Source organism: Rhinopithecus roxellana, chromosome 21 (genome assembly GCF_007565055.1).
Source record: "Rhinopithecus roxellana isolate Shanxi Qingling chromosome 21, ASM756505v1, whole genome shotgun sequence".
NCBI lineage: Eukaryota > Metazoa > Chordata > Mammalia > Primates > Cercopithecidae > Rhinopithecus > Rhinopithecus roxellana.
The window spans coordinates 72,713,736-72,735,616 of record NC_044569.1 but is presented as its reverse complement, the minus strand read 5'-3'; the positions used below and the strand labels follow the sequence as shown (position 1 = coordinate 72,735,616).

Genomic DNA, 21,881 nt, shown 5'->3' with positions numbered 1-21,881 from the left:
GGGCAAGAGAGATGAGAGAGAGAGAGAGAGTTTGAACTTGCAGCCTTAAGCTCTTTTGTAACTGGTATTAATCCATTTATGATGGTGAAACCCTAAACTCCTCCCATTAGTCCCCACCTCTCAACATTGTGACATCAGGAATTAAGTTTCTAACCCAAACTTTTTTGGAGACACATTCAAACCACAGTAAAGTTGTAGGTGAAGCCAGACACCATGGCTTGTACCTATAATCCCAGCACTTTGGGAGGTCAAGGTGAGTGGACTGCTTGAGCTCAGGAATTCAAGACCAATCCGGGCAATATAGCAAAACCCCATCTGTACAATAACTACAAAAATAGCTGGGCATGGTGGCGTATGCCTACGGTCCCAGCTACTCAGGAGGCTGAGGTAGGAGGATTGCTTAAGCCCAAAAGGTCGAGGCTGCAGTGGGCCAAGATCACACCACTGCACTCCAGCCTGGGTAACAAAGTGAGACCCTGTCTCAAAAAAAAAAAAAAAAAGAAAGAAAGAAAGAAAAGAAAAGAAAAGAAAAGAAAGAAAAAGGGTACTTCTCTGGAAAACTTTAAAGAACGCTTTGTATTAATCTCTAGAAGTGTAGAAATCTCCTTAAAAGATCAGACTTACTGTTTTTTTTAAATTTGAATATAATTCCCAGAATTAATACTGATCAAGATTTCTAGTGATTAAATCAATCAATTTTACTGGAATAAAAATATGAATATAAAGTAATTGTGAGAAATAAGAAATTTAATAGATTTAATAGACCATGTGGTTGGAATAACTGTAGTACTTCTATGATAGGACTTATAATGACGAAAAAGGAGAAAGCTTGACAAAGTATGTTAGAATATTAGCTTACCTGCTTTAAAGTTGCTATGAAGCGAGTTATATATTCTACAGTGACTGGGTCCTCAACTGTAAGCTTATGGCTCTGGCACTCCACACGGGCTCTGTTTATTACTACTCTAGCATCAGCAGTAAGTCCTATAAAAATTGTCAAAACTTCACAAAAACTACAAAAACATATTTTTTACATTTTTCCTTGTCAAATGGATTTTAGCCACAATGAAATCTTTCTTATCCTTTTCTCAATACATGCCCATTTAAAAACATTTGTAAGATAAAGTGTCATTTGTACTACATTCTGATTTATTTCAAGATTTAAGTTGATCCATTCTTATTTGTTTTTTATATAAGATGTTTTAAAGACACCATTTGTTTAAAAGATTGTCTTTTTCCCCACTGAGCAGTCTTGGTATCCTTGATAAAAGTCATTTGACCGTATCATATATGCAAGGATTTATTACTACGCTCTCTTATTCAATTCCATTAGTTACATGTCTTTCATTAAGCCAGTCATGAAACTGTTTTGCCTACTGTATCTTTGTAGTAGGTTTCAAAAACGAGACATGTGAGACCTCCAAGTTTGCTCTTCTCTTTCAAAATTGTTTTGTCATTCCATATGAATGTTATAATTCTTTTTTATTTAAAAAAATTATTGGAACCTTGTTAGGGATGACATTGAATCTAAACTGCTTTGGATAGTATTGACATGTTAATAATCCTGAGTCTTCCAATCCATTAATGGGGGATATCTTTCCATTTGTGTCTTTTTCAATTTCTTTCAGCAATGTTTTGCATTTTTCAGAGTACAAATCTTTTACCTCCTTAAATTCATTCCCAATAAGTATTTTATTCTTTCTGATACTATTGTAAATGGAATTTTTTTTTTTTAATTTCCTTTCCTGACAGTTCATTGTCAGTACATAGAAATGATTTGGGGCTTGGTGTGGTGACTCCCACCTTTATTGTAACACTTTGGGAGGCTGAGCTGGGAGGATCACTTGAAGCCAAGAGTTTGAGACCAGCCTGGGCAACATAGTGAGATCCTGCCTCTACAAAAATAAAAATTAAAAAATTGCCAGGTGCAATGGCACACACCTGCAGTCCCAACTATTCAGGAAGCTGAGGTGGGAGGGTTGCTTGAGCCCAGGAGTTCAAGGCTGCAGTGAGCTATGATGATGCCACTGTGCTTCAGGCTGGGTGACAGAGTGATACCCTATCTCAAATTAAAAAGAAAAAGAAAGAAATTACTCTGGGGTGTTGATTTTGTGTCCTACAAATTTGCTCAATTTCTTTATTATTTGCAACATTTTTGGTGGAATCTTTAGTTTTCTATATAAGATCATGTCTTCTGTGAATAGAGATGATTTTTCTTCCCTCCCAATTTGGATACCTTTATTTATTTTTCTTTCCTAACTGCTCTGGCTAAGACTTTCATTACTATGTTGAATAGCAGTGGTAAAAGTGGGCATCCTTATCTTCTTTCTGTTTCTAGAAGGAAAGCTTTCAATCTTTCACAACTGAGTATGATGTCAGCTGTGAATTTTTTACATAGATAGCCTGAATTACGTTGTGGTGACTTCCTTTTATTTCTAGCTTGTTGGGCACCATTACCAAGAAAGAATGTTAAATTTTGTCAAATGTATTTTCTATGTTATTGATATAATTATATAGTTTTTTTCTTTCCTTCTGCTAATGTGGTATATTACATTCATTGATCTTCGTATGTTGAACCATCCTTGCACTCCAGGAATAGATCCAAATTGGTCATGATGTATTATTATTTTATTGTTCTGAATTTGGTTTGCTAGTAGTTTATTGAGGATCTTTGCTCACTGCTCATAAGGGATATTTGTCTACAGTTTTCTTTTCTTGTAATGTCTTTGGCTTTGGCATCATGTTAATACTTACCTCATAGAATAAACTTTGAAGTGTTTCCTTCTTAATTTTTTGGAAGAGCTTGAGAAGAACTGCTATTAATTCTTCATCAAAATGTTTGGTAGAATTCACTGGTGAAGTCGTTAGATCCCAGACTTTTCTTTGTTGGGAGGTTTTTGATAACTGATTCAATGTCTTATTGTGTCTGCTCAGATTTTCTACTAATACATCTTATTGAGCAAGGTAATTTGTGTGTTTCAAGGAATTCTGTCCATGTACAATTGTTCACAGTACTCTCTTAAAATTGTTTTTAAGAATTAAAACTGTAAAACTGGCACTAATGTCCCCTCCCTCATTTCTCATTTTACTTGAGTCTTCTCCCTTTTTTTCTTAGACCGTTGAGCTAAAGAGTTGTCAGTTTTGTGTATCTTTTCAAAGAACAAACTCTTGATTTTGTTATTTCTCTCTTTTGTTTTTCTATTCTGTTATTTATCTATGTTCTGGTCTTATACTTCTTTTTCTCAAATTTAGTACCACAGTATTTTATAACAGTAGAAAGTAACTGAAAACACTACATGCTAACAGACAATATGATATACAATCTATGGGAAGGAGTCATCAGGGATTTATTACTTCTTTCTACTAGCTTTAAACTTAGTTTATTCTTATTTTCCTAGTTTTTTTTTTTTTTTTTTTTTTTTTTTTTTTTTTTTTGAGACGGAGTCTCTCTCTGTCGCCCAGGCTGGAGTGCAGTGGCCAGATCTCAGCTCACTGCAAGCTCCGCCTCCCAGGTTCACACCATTCTCCTGCCTCAGCCTCCCGAGTAGCTGGGACTACAGGTGCCTGCCACCTCACCCGGCTAGTTTTTTGTATTTTTTAGTAGAGACGGGGTTTCACCGTGTTAGCCAGGATGGTCTCCATCTCCTGACCTCGTGATCCGCCCGTCTCGGCCTCCCAAAGTGCTGGGATTACAGGCTTGAGCCACCGCGCCCGTCCCTATATTTTCCTAGTTTTAAGGTATAAAAGCAGGCTGTTGAATTGAGATCTTTCTTTTTTAATATAAGTGTTTATGGCTATAAATTTTTCTATTAGCACTACATTCAATACATTCCACAAGTTTTGATATGTTGTGCTTTTATTTGCCTTTCTCTCAAGGTATCTGTTAATTTCCCTTGTGATTTTTTTTTCACTGCTCCATGGGTGATTTAGGAATATATTGCTTAACTTCCACTTGTTTGTGGATTTGCAAGTCTTCCTTCTGCTATTAATTTCTAGTTCCATTCCATTTTGATCAGAAAAAATACTCTGTATGGTTTCAATCTTTTTTTTTTTTTGAGACAGAGTGATATGGTTTATATCTTTGTACCCACCGAAATCTCATGTTCAACTGTAATCCCCAGTGTTGGAGATGGGGCCTGGTGTAAAGTGATTGGCTCATGGGGGTGGTTTCTCATGACTAGCTTAGCACTATCCCCCAGTGCTCTTCTTGTGATAGAGTTCTAACGAGATCTGATCATTTACAAGTATTTGGCACCTCTCCCTTCTCTCTCTCTTCTTCCTGGTCTGGCCATGTGAGATGTCTCACTCCCCTTTTGCCTTCTACCATAATTGAAAGCTTCCTGAGGCTCCCCAGAAGCAGAAGCTGCTATACTTCCTGTACAGCCTGCGGAACTGTGAGTCAATTAAATATCTTTTCTCTATAAGTTACCCAGTCTCAGGTATTTCTTTTTTGTTGTTGTTGTTTTTCAGGTGTTTCTTTACAGCAATGCAAGAATGGACCAATACACAGGGTCTCACTCTGTTGCCTGGACTGGAATACAGTGGTGTGATCACAGCTCACTGCAGCCTCAATCTGCTGGGTTCAATGGATCTTCCCAGCTCAGTCTCCAAAATAGCTGGGACTATAGGCACATGCCACTATGCCCAGCTAATTTTTGTATTTTTTTAGAGATGAGGTTTCACCATGTTGCTCAGACTGGCTCGAACTTTTTGGCTCAAATGATCTGCTTGCCTCAGCCTTCCAAAATCTTGGGATTATAGGCGTGAGTCACCATGTCTGGATGTTTCAGTGTTTTTATATTTATTAAGACTTGTTTTGTCAAAAGATAACTCCTTTTTAAAGACAGTACAATAAAGGCATTTTTGTTTTTCTGAATGAAATTTTTATTTATTTATTTTTTAAGAGAGATTATCTTGCTCTGTTGCCCAGGCTGAACTCAAACTTCTAAGCTCAAGTAATTCTCCTGCCTTGACCTCCTAAGTAGGTGCAATTACAGATGTGCCCCATCATGCATGGCTTGAATGAGGTTGTTAAACTTCAATATAAAATTACAGTTAAAAAAAACCCAATTAGAAAATGAGCAAAAAAAAAAAAAAAAAAAAAAAAGTCAAGAGGCATGTCTTATTTGCTGTATAGAGGCAAATAAGCACATAAAAGTAAGTTCAAAATTATTAGCCATGAGGGAAATAAAAATTAAACTTGCAATTAGATATCACTACACATGTATAAGAATATAAAAAAATGAAGAAAAGCAACAATATCAAACGCTGATAACACAGAGCAAATGAATCACTCATACATTGCTAGTTGGAATTTAAAATAGTATAACCACTCTGGACTGGCAGTGTTTCATAAAACTAAGCATGGATTATCATATAATCCAGCAACTATACTCTTAGGAATTTGTCCCAGAGAAATAAAATCCTACTCTCACTCAAAAATCTGTACACAAATATTCATAGAGGCTTTATTTATAATAGTCAAAAATTGGAAATAACTCAAATTCCCTCAATAGAAGAGTTAACAAACCCACTGGTGCCTTTATTCTATGGAATACTACTCAGTAATAAAACGGAATGGATATATGCAACAACTTGTATGAACTGCAAGGGAATTATGCTGAATAAAAAAGATTAATCTGAAAGGGTTATATAATATATGACTTTATCCATATAACATTCTCAAAATGACAAAATTATAGAGATACAGAATAGATAGTAGTTTCCAGAAAGTAGAGATGGTGAGAAGAAATAGCATGAGGTAGCCTTGTGGTGATGGAAGAGTTATGTATCTTGACTGTGGTGATGACTACATGAATCTACATATGTGGTTACTGTAATAAAACTGCACACACAGGCTCACGCCTGTAATCTCAGCACTTTGGGAGACTGTGGCAGGTGGATCACCTGAGGTTGGGAGTTCGAGACCTGCCTGACCAACTTGGAGAAATCCCATCTCCACTAAAAATACAAAATTAGCCGGGTGTGGTGATGCATGCCTGTAATCCCAGCTACTTGGGAGCCTGAGGCAGGAGAATCGCTTGAACAAGGGAGGCGGAGGATGCAGTGAGCTGATATCGTGCCGTTGCACTCCAGCCTGGGCAATCAGAGTGAAACTCTGCCTCAAAAACAAAAACAAATACAAAAAAACTGCACACGTGTACATGAACATGGAAGTGAATGCATGTAAAACTGGCAAAATCTGAATACACTCTCACCAAATCTCAATTTGCTGTTTTTAAAGATGTTACCATTTAGGGAAACTGTGTAAAGGTGACTTTCTTGTTTTGGATAGCTTCTTCTAAATCTGTAATTATTTCAAAATAAAAAGTTTTGAAAAGAAAACTAGCTACCTAAATTTTGAAGTAAAGTAATATATATCTTTTAACATTTGTACTTTACCAAAAATCCTGGTTTACAAAGTTAGTATTTGCTTTAAAACATAGGATATATTGTTTGTAGAACAGCTCCACATGTTTTATAAATATAGCACAACTGCAGCACTGAGGTTAACTGTGTTGCCCTACTACAGTAAGACACTATGCATCATTATTGTAGGTCCATAAGTACCTGCAAAAGCCATGCAGACATGGTCATCAAGGGCACAAATTTTCCTCACAGTTCTTTCATCTTGAAGCTTGGCAACAGATTTTTTTTCTACACCAAGAACAACTATGTTGGTACCTCGAATTCCGACCTGTCAAGTCATTAAAATGCATATATGTATATTCAGATGTCAGTTTTAAATATAAAACCAAGTTATTCTAACATATGACTTAGGGGAAATGACTTCTCCTTAAGTATTCAATAAAAACAAGAAAAGTAACCTTCTAGAAAACAGCTGCATAGGTATAGGCTTACTGGAGATCCATTCCCCAGACTCAAAGCAAAGAAGACAAATAGGTAGAAATTGCAAAGGAAATACCACCAATGCCGAAATTATGAGTGTCCTAATCTCATGCAATACACCTGAAAAAGTGCTATCTAAATACAGTAAGTCCTCACTTAATGTCCTTGACAGGTTCTTGAAAATTGCAACTATAAGGAAATGATGTATAATGAAACCAATTTTATCACAGCCTAATTAATATAAACAGGAGTTAGAGTCATATGAAATATTTCTGGTCACAAAAACATCACCAAACTTCTAAACAAAGACCTACAACACCTCTAATATTAAACACTGAAATAACTGTGAGCTGTATATACATTTAAGAAACACTAATAAAAACAAATATGACAAGGCTGGGTGCGGTGGCTCACACCTATAATCCTAGCACTTTGGGAGGCTGAGGCAGGGGGACGACTTGAGGTCTGGAGTTTGAGACCAGCCTGGCCAACATGGTGAAACCCTGTCTCTATTAAAAATACAAAAATTAGCCGGGCATGGCGGCAGCTGCCTGTAGTCCCAGCAACTCGGGAAGCTGAGGCAGAACAATCGCTTGAACCCAGGAAGCGGAGCTTGCAGTGAGCAGAGATTGCACCACTGCACTCCAGCCTGGGCAACAGAGTGAGACTCAAGCTCAAAAAAAAGAAAAAAAAATGATAATAATTTATCCAAGTTTTGGTGAATCCATGAGTGACAGCAGTCACAGTGGTGGTGGGTTAAATCAAAGAATAAACGTTTGCAAAGCAAAAATTTTAAGGAGCATCTCCTACCACCATTCAGTTTAAAAACAAACAATAAGGTCTATGACAAGCTCACTAAGTGCTTTCATACCTCATTGTTTACTGTAGTGCATCTGTATGATTATTATATACTTTATAAATTTTTATTTTATAATAATTTGTATTCATTCATTCATTTTCCAATCTGCTTATCCCAGTTCAGGATCACAGGTGGCTGCAGCCTATCGCAGCAGTTCAGGGTACAAGGCAGGAACCAACCACAGACAGGATGCCATTCCATCATCGGCTGTGCTCATACACACACTCACTCAGACTGGGACAATTTAGACACATCAATTAACCTAACACACACATCTTTGGGATGTTGGAGGAAATTGGAGTACATGGAGAAAACCCATGCAGACATGGGGAAAACTAACAAACTTCATACAGAGTGGCCTTCGGTGGGAATCCATTTTTTTTTCTCACCAATGTTATAACAAAAGAATGTTGAACAAAGCAATGTTATTTGAGGATCAGCTATATAGTGCAAAATTAAGCTAAATGAAAGAAGATGCCGGGAATCCATGTCGATTCTTTATAAAGGCGGCAGTACCAGTGCTGGCAGTATTAATAGTAGCAAAGGAAGTTAAATAGATAAAATTCTGTAAAAGTTTTCCCATGTATTTCACAGTTTGGAGGGATAGGGATTGAGTTGCTATAGTCTACTAGAATGCTTATATTCCCCCCAAATTCATATGTTGAAATCCTAACCCCTAAGGTGATATTATCAGGAGGTAGGGCCTTTGGGAGGTGATTAGATCACGACAGTGGACTGGGATTCGTGCCCTTATTAAAGAGGCCCAAGAGAGCTTGTTTGCCCTTTGCACCATGTGAGAGCACAGCAAGAAAGTTCTAACTATGAACTAGGAAATGGGTACTCTCCAGACACTGAATCAGCCTTGATCTTGGATTTCCCAGTCTTTAGAACTGTGAGAAATAAATGTCTGTTGTTTATAAAGTACGCTGCCTATTGTCTTTTGTTTTAGCTGCCCAAATAATCTAAGTTAAGACAGGGGCCACAAGCAGCCAAGAGAAAGACTAAATTCCTTACCCTACATTACTCACTACTGATAAAGAAAGCTTCTATTCTTTTTTTTGAGATGGAGTCTCACTCTGTCGCCCAGGCTGGAGTGCAGTGGCACGATCTGGGCTCACTGCAAGCTCCGCCTCCTGGGTTCACGCCATTCTGCTGCCCCAGCCTCCCGAGTAGCTGGGACTACAGGCGCCCGCCGCCACGCCCGGCTAGTTTTTTGTATTTTTAGTAGAGACGGGGTTTCACTGTGTTAGCCAGGATGGTCTCCATCTCCTGACCTCATGATCCACCCGCCTCAGCCTCCCAAAGTGCTGGGATTACAGGTGTGAGCCACTGCACCCGGCCTAGAAAGCCTCTATTCAAACAAGAAGAAAACAAGTAGGATGACTATTGCTCCTTTTTCTCTCCTCTTTTTTTAGAGGAGAGCTTAGAATTTTGGTCCTGTATTATAGAGGTAATCTAAAAATTTTGACATAGGTATTGGTGTTTATAATTGCTTTGTAGTCAAGTGTGATATTAATACTGTTTTATACACTATCACTATATAAAATGTGTTATAAATTAGCATTATTGAAGTGAAAATACAGAATAGATTAAATATAGCACTAGGCCTGGCTGAGTGTGGTGGCTCATGCCTCTAATCCCAGCATTTTGGAAGGCTGAGGTGGGAGGATTGCTTGAGCCCAGGAGTTTCAGACCAGTCTGGACAACATAGTGGGATTCCATCTCTACAAAATATAAAAAAATTAGGCGAGCATGGTGATGTGCACCTGTAGTTCCAGCTACTCAGCAGGCTGAGGTGGGAGAATAGCTTGAGCCTAGGAGTTCAAGGCAGTGAACCGTGACCACGCCACTGCCTCTTTCTCAAAAAGAAAAAAAAAAAAAAGAAACAGAAAAAAGGAAAAAAAAAGAACTAGGCTTTTGTTCTTATTGTTCTCTCTCATTTCTTACCGATTTATCCAAGAACACTTTCTTAACCATCATATTTCAAATCAGCTATCCTCCCTCCGTGTCCTATCCTTATCAAATGAGTAAGTGTTAAACTTTATAGGGAATATGCCTTCTTAACAAGCCACGGGATATTGTAACAATTTAATATATATTAGGACTAAAATAAAAATCTCAAAATATTCTTACAATTGAAATAAATAAAATTAAATTTATTGGTCACAAGACAACAATTTCTAACTCTCATAAATAATTTTTGACTTAGTAAAGAAATTAAAAGTACCAATACAGACTAGAAAATGTTGATAATGAATATGTTAATATCAAAGTATTTTGAGTGTGGTCAAAATTATGTTCAGGAGAGAATTTATAATTTTGTTTTTTTAATCAAGTAAGAAAAAATATTAAAATGAATTAAATCAATAAGTACAAAAAGGGATAAAAATACTGCAGCTAAGCTTAAGGGGAAAAATAAGAAAAAAGCAAAAATTAATGGTTACGGAGAAAACAATAAAACTGATAATACGAAGAGTTGGTTATTTTAAACAAATAATTAAAATATATCTCTCAATTAATCTCATCAGGAAGGGAATAGAGTGAAAGAAACACATACAAGTGTGCAAAAGTGACAATTTAAAATTTATAACCTTAAGTTAATAAATTTGAAAATCTGATTGAAAGAAATTACAGAGTAGAAAAATTTTAAACTGACCATATTGATTCAAGAAAAGACAGAAAAATCTGTTTCACTAACAAACGTGATTAATTTCAGAAAAGAACTAGTCTTCAAATCAAGTGTCAGACCTAGAGAGTTCATGGATGAATTCTTGCTAATTTTGTTATGAGTAATTCCTGTGCTATTTAAATTTTTCTATGATGCAGATGAAAGCAGGGATGTTCCTAACTCTTTAGTAAAACTATTTAACAATGTTAAAATCTGGCAAATACAACATTTTCTAAATAAATAAAAATATCAATAATTCCTCATTTATGAAAGCTGATGCCAAAATCTCAAAACAATATATTCATCACAAAAATTAGGGGAGTGACATCAGCAAGATGGCAGAATAGGAGTGTCCCATGCCCATCTCCCAGCAGAAATACCAATTTGTACTACTATGTGTGAAAATACTTCCTAAGAACAAAAGAATCCAGGTGAGTGACCAAAGTACAGAAATATAAAAAGACACTTTGAAGGGAGTGGGAAAGACAATTTCACATTATCCACATCACCTGTCCTTCAAGGCCCAGCAACACAGTGCAGAGAGAGACACCGTCCACATGTGGTAAGGAGAGTAACATGAGTATCTGACTTTACCATGGACCCCATGGATCCAAGCTCTAGGTCTGCTACTGTGGACTCAGGTTCCAGGCCCACCCCAGTGAGCCCTGGTACAAGACTCACACCTGTGGTGCCAAGTCAGCCTGCCTGCTGACCTAGGCATCAGGCCAGCCTGCCAAAGGACTCTAGTGGCAGGCCCACCCCAAATCTCTGGATGGGCCAAATGGTGAAGAACTTTTCCTGCTGAAGCTAATCTGAAGAGGAACTTACATTTTCAAATGTGCAGACATCCATGCCAGGCCACAAGAATCATGAACAATCAGAGAAACATGATACTATCAAAGGAACAAAACAAAGTTTGGAGATCTATGAGTTTCTTGACAAAGAATTAAAAAGTAACAATCTTTTAAAAGCTCAGTAAGCTAGAAGAGTACAGAGATAAACAAGCGAGATCAGGAAAACACCATGCGAAGAAAGTGAGAAGTTCAACAAACAGAAACCTATGTTAATCTCTTTTATCTTAAAATTTTAAGACCATTCCTCTTTAATCCCACCTTTTTTCTTTCAAGCCCTTTAAGCCAAATATTGTCATCATCCCTCAGCCCATAACAGCCTGGTTTCTATCCCTCTTCTCTCAGAGTTTAGTCAAGGTAATTACACAGGACATTAAGGTCCCTCAAGGTTCAGTCGCAGACTATCCTCTGCATAGTCTATAGTCTTATTGAACACAGAAGGGTACTCAAGAGTATGCATTTACTTGACCTTCAATATAGGTTTTTAATAGGTGAGAGAAAAAATGAACTTCAAAATTATTATTTCCAGCTAAGATCAACCTCTCAAATTTCAAACATGTACTTTTCAGCTGCCTCACAGTCTCTGTTCAGGAATCAGGACACAGTTTAGCAAAGTCCTCTGGCTCAGGATCTCTCATAAGGCTGCAATCAAGTTGTCTACCAGTGCTGCACACACCTCTAGGCTTGACTGGGGAAGGATCCATTTCCAGGCTCACTCACATGGTTGTTGGCCATGTGATTCAGTTCCCCTGGGCTGTTGGACTAAGGACCTCAGTTCTGTACCAGATTTTGAACAAATGTTTCCTTCAGTTCCTTGCCTCATTGGGCCCTGCAGAGGGCAACTCAACATGGCACTGGGTTTCACCAGAGTAAGCAAGGAAAACAGCAAGTAAGGATGAATAAAATGAAGTCACCGTTTCTTTGCAACCTAATCCTTGATGTGACATTTGTCACTTTCACCTATTCCATTCTTAAAAGCAAGTCACTAAGTTCAGCCCACATCTAAGGGAGGAAGGTTATACAAGGATACAAGGGCATGAGCACCAGAAGGTGGGGATCACTGGAGGCCATTTTAAAGTCTGTCTGCTACAGTTTCCATAAGCACCTAACCTCAGCAAGTCCAAAACAGTTATCTTCCCCCAAAACTTAGTGCTTTACATTCTCTAAGTAAATGGCAGTACCATTTTTATTGTTCTCGAATTTCTTATCAATTTATCCATTATATTTATTATATTATAATAAATTTATTATGTTATAATATATAATTTATTATATTATATATTATATATAATTTATTTATTATTATTTATAATACATTTATTATATTATAATATATAATTTATTATATTATAAATATAATGTATAATAAATATAATGTATAATATAATGTCATTATATTATCTTAACCATTATATTTAAAATCAGCCATCCTCCTTCCATATCCTATCCTCATCAAACTGAACAAATGTTAAACTTTATAGGGAATATGCCTTCTTAACAAGCCATGGGATATTGTAACAATTTAATATGTATTAGGACTAAAACAAAAATATTCTCACAATTGAAATAAATCAAATTAAATTTATTGGTCACAAGACAACAATTTATAACTCCAGAAACAGGGACATCAACTTTTATTCCTCCTTCTCCTATACCTCTGTCAACACCATCCATATAACCATCAAATTGTAATAAGTATACTGCTTAATGTTTTTCTGGAATCTGCCTTATTTTCACTTTCTCCCCAAGTCTAGTAAAAGTTAGTTATTATCTTTCATCTAGACTATTTCCATAGAATCCTAACTGGTCTCCCTGTCTCTAGTCTTGATTTCATCCAATTCACTGACCATAGCATAGGTAGCCTGAGAAATATTTGGAAAATAAAATGAGGAAGACGAAGAGGAAGAAGAGGAAGAAGAAGAAGAGGAGGAGGAGGAGGGAGGAGGAGGAGGAGGGAGGAGGAGGAGGAGGGAGGAGGAGGAGAAGAAAAAGTCTGAACGTGGCATTCCTTTACTTAAAGCTTATATAGGGACCATTTGTCACTAAGCAAATCAACATAGCACAGAGCTAGACGTGAGACAAAAGGATCTAGGGACTTTAATATGTACTCTTTGCATATTGGCTTTTTGCTTTCCTAATGTGGAAAGCGTTTCTCTGTATAGTAAAAACATGGCCACCAGGAACCTTGGACTCACATCCCATCAGTTCTCCTAGAGAATAAAAGCTACTACTGTCTCTAGTCAGAAGAGTTGTTAAGGGTGAACTTATCATTGGCTAGATTTGAGTGACATGCTCATCACTGTGGCCAGGAAGATAGAAATTATGAATGATTCTACCTAGGTCATGTGAGTATCTCTGTTGTTGGACAAATGTAGTCTCTTAATAGAATAACAGAAGAGCAATAATCTGGAAACTGACAATAGCCACATCAGAACATTTCAAGGTCTCTCATTCAGTGTATCCTCACTTACATGGTTTAAAGGCATTCCATGATCTGGCACCAGGTTCTAGCTTCATCTATTTCTATTTTTCCATTGCTCCAACAATTCTGAATGCCTTTCAGTTCATAGAATATTGTTGTCTTTTTCTACTTGCCTTCCCACAAGCTATTTCCTTTGTCAAAAATACTCTTCATTCTTTCCCCTTCCACTTCTTCACTTGAAAACCTCTCATCTTTCAGACGTCCACTTAAGTATTATTTCTTCAGAGGGGCCTCTCCAACACCTGGGGTTCATACACCATAATGCCTCATACACTAATACTCATTCAGGTTTTGTTAGGACTATTTATGTAATTATCTAACTTTCCTGATAGACAGTAGGCTCTCTGAGGAGAGGGATTGAATCTATCTTATATGTGATGCTATCTATCTTGTACGTGACCTAGCATCACATTTAGCATATGTAAGTATTCAACACAAAATGTTTTGAAATAATAAATGAATGTGTGAGAAGCACCACAGACAAAACGGAAAAAAAAAGAGAAAACAAATAATAGTAAATAATAATAGCTACAATTTATTAAGTACTTTCTGTGAACCAGATTCTGTTTAAGATGCTTCACATGCATTATTACCTCATTCAACTCTCACATCAACTCTATGAAGCAAGTGCAATTTTTTTTTTTGGTTTGTTTTTGAGACAGATTCTCACTCTGTCACTCAGGCTGGAGTACACTGGCACAATCTCGGCTCATGCAACCTCCGCTTCCTGGGTTCAAGTAATAGTCCTGCCTCAGTCTCCTAAGTAGCTGGGAATACAGGCACGTGCCTCCATGCACAGCCAATTTTTTGTATTTTTAGTAGAGATGGGATTTCACCATGTTGGCCAGGCTGGTCTCCAACTCCTGAACTCCAGTGATCCACTTGCCTCAGCCTCCCAAAGTGCTAGGATTACAGTCATCAGCCACCACGCCCAGCCGCAAGTGCTATTTTGATGCCTATTTTACTATTACAGAAACTGAAGCTTTGTGAGGTTAATTGCCTTAGATGATACATATCTGATTTCTACATTCATGATAATGGAAGCTAATTAATATATAAACATTTATTGAACAAATTTCATGCTACAGTGCAAGGAGCAGGGGCTTTGGAACTAGAACAAAATAATTATAAATATGGGTTCCATCGCTCTCCAGCTGGATACTTTCAGCAAGCTATATTTATGCTTCTGAATCATAGTTTCACATATAATAAAAGGAGATTAAACACTGTCCCTAATGTTAGATAATATACACAAAATGCCTGGTGAAAGTATTTCTTAAATGTTAGTTACTGCCTTCCTAGCCCCTGTACTGTATATTGTGTAGTAGAAATAGAAAAAGGAATTATACTATCTAGATCTTCAGAGATCTTACTATCCAGTTGGTGTGAGATTATTAAATATACCTGAAATTAAAGAAAATATCAGGTCAAATAGTAAATACTGTACAATATTCTGTGGTACAGATTATAAATTCAGAAAAGACAAAGATCCAAGATGACTGGAGTGGATCAGAGAAGGCTTCATTATAGAGGACAAATGTGCAGAGATTATTAAAGGATAAATACGATGCAGAGCAGCAGAAAGAAAGGTGTTTTCCCCTTTCCTCTCTCCCCTTTCTGTAGGCAGCAACACATATTAGTGAAGCCAAGAAGCTGCCTCCTAAATGAAGAGGGTGGATAGGATTATGGAAGACTTTGATGGCTAGATTGTGGAGCTGAGATTAGATAAAGTAGGAAATACAGAGCTAGTAACAGTTTGGGGTCACAGAAAGGACAAAATGAGGAATGATAATAAATCTTATCGTTTTCATGGGAATATTGTGAAGGATTCATTTCTTTTCCCTAAGAAGAAGGGTATTACTTCTCCAAAATGTTATTCAAACAAATTTGCATTTACAGAAAAGGGAACTAAAGCAAAAAGAAAACAAGCCTCTTGTCTCCTTTCTTGCTATCAGATAATCATCAACAAGGAAGTAGAACACAAAGCCTTTACTGTGGCCCATATAACTCCTACATTACTAAATAATATCACATCTACATACTGGTCAAAGCTAGTCAACCTTGGCTTATTTATAACTCATAATATCAATCTGTACTTCTAGATAGAATATTTTGTGACATGTTTTAATAATTAGGTGCCATTAAAAAACTTTACCCTATGTAAAAGGTCATAGCACTCTCAAGGAAACACAATGAATAACTCCATGCAAACATGCAAATTATAATTTCAGAATTCTGAGACAAAAGTGTCTCATTCTTCCAATGTATCTTTAAAAATGCCCACTATAGGTATTTTTATATCCTTACCCTTTTACCGCTCATTACAAAGGAACCATCAATCAGTTCTACAGCACTCTTAAAACATGTTAAATGAGCCAATGTGGTTTCTTATTACACCCCAGTCTTCTCCTATTACTCCCTTTATTTTAGGTTCTAAAACTTGGGCATTATTTTCTAACCATATGCTACATGCTATGCTGGGGATTATATAACTTTTTGTTTTTATCAAAATGGTACCCTTTTGGTTTAAGCTACATCAGGCTTTCCTTAAATTTATAATTCTAAAAAAATTACTTGTAAAACAGAAGCAAAACTAGTGGGCCCAATTAAATAGAAAAATACTTTTAAAACGATTCTTCTTCTAGAGTTGTTGTTTTTTTTTTACCACTTACATCTGTTAGATTTATAATGAAAGTGAATTATTTCCTTCTTTAACAAAGAAAGTCAGAAAATACAGACACTGCTAGACTTAGAAACGTACTGTGTATTCTCATAGCTACTGGCTCAATTTCCAAAGTACACAACAAACATGCTCATGAAATAGAATAAAAATATCCGATCCTTTTAATTCATAGGCGAGGACTTAGAAGATTTGGGATAATAGATCTTGTGTCACTAGGGCACTTTTGTCCCCTTTAATTTTTATAAATCACTAAAATTATTGAATGTAGTTAAAACTTGGCAGCAGTATTACTCCTACCCTGAGTATTTGTTAAGTTTTTCAGTAATGTGGATACATAAATCTAAGCCTAAGGTAGGGTATAATCTCTCAAGGAACTTCAGCATTTTTTTTAAGTGGACAAAAAAGTGGAAGTTTTTGGGCTTTTGAGCTTCTAAAAGGCTGCAAAATATTGGGACAATTTTGTGAGGACGGGGTTTCTCCATGTAGGTCAGGCTGGTCTCAAACTCCCGACCTCAGGTCATCCGCCCTCCTCGGCCTCCCAAAGTGCTGGGATTACAGGCTTGAGCCACCGCGCCTGGCAATTTTGGGATATTTTTAACGCGTGTATTTGAACTGTGTTTTTAATCATTTCTTCATCAACAAGAGTTTTAATTTTATATTGATTTAGTCCGTATTTGGGGGCAGGTGTGGCCAATTTTTATTTTTATCTTAATTGTTATTAAAAAATAGTTCCCAACATGAAGCAACTGTTAACTTTTAACAGTTCAGGGATCTCTGAACTACCGAGGAACTGGACCACGAGCATTCAGATAGGCTGTTACAGATTAGAAGCTTTTTCTTTCCCTATTGTCAGTCACAGCATTAACGTCCATACACACACACACACACACCCTAGTTTTGCGTCTATAGCTACCATTAAACAGGGGAAGTTGAACAGCAGAGATCGGGGAAATCTACCAACTTTTACTCTGCCACTTCTGGCCCAAATCTCAAAAGTCTGTCTCCCTAAATAAAAAGAACAAAGTAATTTTCACAAGTGTGGGAATCTCCTCTCTCGAGCTCCTAGGATGGAGGGGTGGGCTGGGGCAGTGGAGTAACGACAGCCTGACTGGTCAGAGGGAGGAATAGTCCGGGAGTCGCTTCCTCACCGCGGTGGATCCTTTCTTCACCGCTTCCTGGGCATATTCAACTTGAAAAAGGTGTCCGTCTGGGGAGAAGACAGTGATCGCCCTGTCGTATCGAGATGCCATCGCACAGGACTACAAGGGCTTGACGCTGAGCTTCCCGCTGCTGCTGCTGAGGCAGGCGGGGAGCCGCCAACGACACAGCGTGCTACCGCCCAGAAGCGCTAGCACACGCGCCACTAGCTGCCTCCCAGAAGTCCCCGCGCCCACGCTTCGGCTACTTCCCGGAAGTCCTTGAGCCTTTGGCGGCCTCCGGATGTCCTCGCGCTTGCCAGCGTGTGTTACCCCAGCAGTGCCTATGAGTTGACGGCATTCTTCCCCTGCCCTTCATGTCTGACGCATATCTCTGTTTCCCCACTACCGTGTTGCCCCAGGGATGGTGTCATGGCACTCGAGTTACAAAAATAATATCAAAGATTAGGGCTTAAAGATGAGAACTTCAAAGATCAGCTATTTTTGTTATCGCAAACATGTTGGAGAAACTGTGGTAAGTTAAATATCAGTTCCTTCCCTTTGGTTTCAAATTCTAAATTTCCTATTCTTTCTCTCTCTCAGGTTAACCCTTGTTATTTGAACCAAGGAAAGAAAGCACACTTTTCAAAATATTGTTGCTTCTTATATTTTCTGCCTTGTGAGCAAAATAGAGCAGATGAGCAAATGGTCCATTAAATGAAGTAAGCAGTCCATCAAACTAATGCTAATGACAATAATTAAGATAATATTCTTTTCATTGGAGAAATTTTGTAAAAACCCAAAGTATGAGACTTAAAAGATGTCTGGAAATTGAGCTATAGCAGAAACTCTTTACAACTTGCTACATTCCTAACTGTGAAGCAACTCTTTTGCTTTCTCCTTATCAATAAAATGGGAATATTGAAACATCTGCAGCAGAGTATTCTGAGCTTAATATGTGTTTATGGGCATAATTACATAAAATGGTGCCTGGTGGGTAGTAATAGACAGGTAAGTTTAGCTATTATTGCTTTCCATGTGTTGTTTAATATATGCAGTTTTCCATTGCGGAGGATCTTAAAGTTGGTGAAATGAACCCTAACCAAAAAAAGAATAATTTCCTCCAAAGAGGAAAATTTGATTACCTGAATTCCAAATACTTAAATCAGAACTTTAATTGACTTAATTTTTTTTTTTTTTTCCACATAGAGATGTGGTTTCCCTATGTTGCCCAGGCTGGTCTCAAACTCCTGGTCTCAAGCAATCCTCCTGCCTTGGCTTCCCAAAGTACTGGGATTACAGGTGTGAGCCACCACACCTGGCCTTTAGTTGACTCTTGAAGCAATTTGTGCTTATTGCCCCTCCATTGCTTTTCTTCAGTATTACAGTCTTGACAAGTTTGGTTTGAGTGCAAAAAACCAGTAATTCCTAATGAAAACAATTCACTCTAACTGGTTACTTTATACTATTATGATAAACCAACATTTGTCCGAAGTGGTTTTTTGAGGAGTGTTTTGGTGTACTTGTTAAATTATGTTTCCTTTTTATTTTGAAATAGTTATAAATTGACAGGAAGTTTCAAATATAGTAAGAAGAGGTCCCCTATACCCTTCACCCCATTTCCTCCAATGGTAATATTTTACATACATATAATATGGTAACAAAATCAGGAAACTGACATTAGTGTAATGCACAGAGTTTTTTCAGATTTTGCCCATTTTATATACACACCTGTGTGTGTGTGGTGGGGAGGCCTATGCAATTTATCATGTATAGATTGGTATAATGACTATCATAATCAAGATACAGAGCTGTCTCACAACCACAAAGATCTGTGGTGTTGACTTACAAGACATACCCATCTCTCTCCCCCTCTACCATCCCTGGCAACCACTAATCTATTGTCCCTCTCTATAATTTTGCCATTTCAAAAATTTTAGCTAAATGGAATCATACCCTATGTAAGTTTTTAGTGACTTTTTATTTTCTAAGTAATTATAGACTCACAGAAATTTGACAGGACAGTACAGAATGGCCCCTTATACCCTACACTTAGTTTCTGCAGTTTGTTACATCTGATACAGTAAAATGTCAAAACCAGGAAACTGACCTTGGTATAGAGCATGTTTATACCATTAGAAGATATTTTGTAAATGTTACACTGCATGATAGTATACACTTCAGAAATATGATAGCATTAAAATGTTGACAAAGTTTAATTAAAACATTCAGGTTTAACATCCATGCTAAAATATATCAGCTGTGTACCTTTGAGTAGGTATATTTCACTTCACTAAAACTCAGTTTTCTGACCTGTAAAATGGTGACAACACTTATCTTCACAAGACTGTAGTGAAGAACAAATGAAATAATCCATTAATGCACCCATGACTGTGCCTAACACAGAGTAACCACTTAAAAAATGTTAATTATTGTTATTTATCATTGAGTTAACTGAAAAGTAAAGATTACTCTGTAAGAGAGAAATTAGGAAAAGTAAAAAGGTAGCATGAACTCATTTATACTTTAAAAAATGTGTATTTGTAAATATATATATATATATATATATAAATGTATAGAGAAAAGAGTGAAAGTACTTACCCCAAATTTATGAAAGTGCATTTCTTTGCAGGAGGCCAGGAATTAGAAAATGGGACGACATGGTAGGGACAGAGAAGTTACCATTTTAAACTGTATATCTGTATTATTATTATTTTTTTTACCACAAGCATTGTTTATTTTTATAGTCAACAAAAACCATAAGAAACAGTTTAATGCCTAGAAGCTGCAAGTGATTGCAGTTTTGATAGTTTGGACCAAATCTCCCATTGAAAACAACTAGAAATACTAGTCTAAAAAATTTTTTTTGATGTATATGCTGACTCTAAAGAGCTAACAAGGAATGAGAGTTTGTGATACCAAGATAAAGAAAAGTAGGTAAATCCAGAAGGTTAAGTGAGAAGTAAAGCAGACCTTTCACAGACGTTTGGAGTTCAAAGCCTATCAAGGTGTAGGGGTGATGGTAAATGTCTGAGTTTTTGTTTAGAACCCAAAGAGCCACAGCTCAGAAGCAGGATTGAACCAAAAATAGACCTATTCTACACTTGCCTGTGGTCACTGCACAGACCAGCCTCTACTCACTCATGCAATTTACTCTGCTTCTTCTCTAACCATGTGTGACAAACCCATTATGTCTGAGATTGATAAATTCAGTAAGTAAAAATCGAAGAGAACAAAAACAACACTAAAATCCACTGCCTTCAAAAGAAATGATTAAACAGGAGAAACAATTATGCAAATAGTAATGAGGACTGTGCTGCCAATATACACTACATCCCACAAGCATTGCCTTCTTATTTTACTCCTTTTAGCTGTTTTACTTTATAAGATGCAGAGAAGTGGGATTGAGTTTAAATGACTGTGCTACTGCACTTCACATCAAAGAATCAAGAACTATTGAAAACAAAGGCCATACCTGCCTCTCCTATCTGCCTATGTGACTGGCAGGGAGCAAAATGAACTTCCTTCAGTATTGGTGAAGGAAGAAGCAGGGTGGGATGACATTGAAATCTAGAGTAAAAACTGTCCCAGGTGTCCTGTAAGGCTGAAAAATGCAGTTTCATCAGAGTGCCTTTAAAAAATGATTTTAGTTATTGGTATACACAATTTCTTAAATAAAATTTAGCCTCTTCAAAAAAAATAGACCTATTCTCACAGGGACTAATACCCAGTTTTAAATAATCTCAATCCATAATTGGAATAAAGCCATAGTTTGCAAACTGTGGCCCACACATTTTTGGAGGTACTCAAAAACCTTTCAAGGGGTTCACAATGACAAAACTATAGTAAAAATATTAAGACAGTCCTTGCCCTTTTCACTGTGCAGATATTTGCATTGACAGTGCAAAAGCAATGGTGGGTGAAACTACTGAAACCTTAATATAAATCAAGGCAGTAGCATTAAACTTATTCTATGGGTTGAGTATTCCTCATCCAAAATGCTTGGGACCAGAAATGTTTCAGATTTTGGATTTTTTCCATATTTTTTGGAACTGAATATCTTTGTAAATTTTCTGTATTGCTGATCTAATATTGTCAGTGAGGTGTTAAACTGTCCCACTATTATTGCATGGGAGATAAAGTCTCTGAAGGTCCCTAAGAACTTGCTTTATGAATCTGGGTGCTCTTGTATTAGGTATATATATATATATTTAGGCTGGTTAGGTCTTCTTGTTGAATTGAACCATTTATCATTATGTAATGCCCTCCTTTATCTTGTTTGATCTTTAAAGTCTCTTTTGTCCGAAACTAGGATTGCAACCCTGACTTTTTTTTTTCTTTTTTTTTTTTTTT

At 36.9% G+C, this 21,881-nt stretch overlaps 1 protein-coding gene across 2 annotated transcripts in view; it reads right to left on the bottom strand.

Moving 5' to 3' along the window:
• The window catches only part of PSMA8 (proteasome 20S subunit alpha 8), a 55,505-nt gene extending 37,744 nt beyond the window's left edge, over positions 1-17,761 (bottom strand). Inside the window, exons 1-3 of one of the 2 annotated variants that reach the window (XM_010380749.2) lie at positions 17,541-17,761; positions 6,571-6,697; positions 860-984 (exon numbers count right to left, since the gene is read on the bottom strand). In XM_010380749.2, coding sequence (XP_010379051.1) covers positions 860-984; positions 6,571-6,697; positions 17,541-17,642 — 354 coding nt within the window. In that variant the 5' untranslated portion in view covers positions 17,643-17,761. The remainder of the gene's footprint in view (positions 1-859; positions 985-6,570; positions 6,698-17,540) is intronic. The other variant, XM_030926009.1, reaches the window with a different exon arrangement.
• Between the last annotated feature and the right edge of the window lie 4,120 nt (positions 17,762-21,881).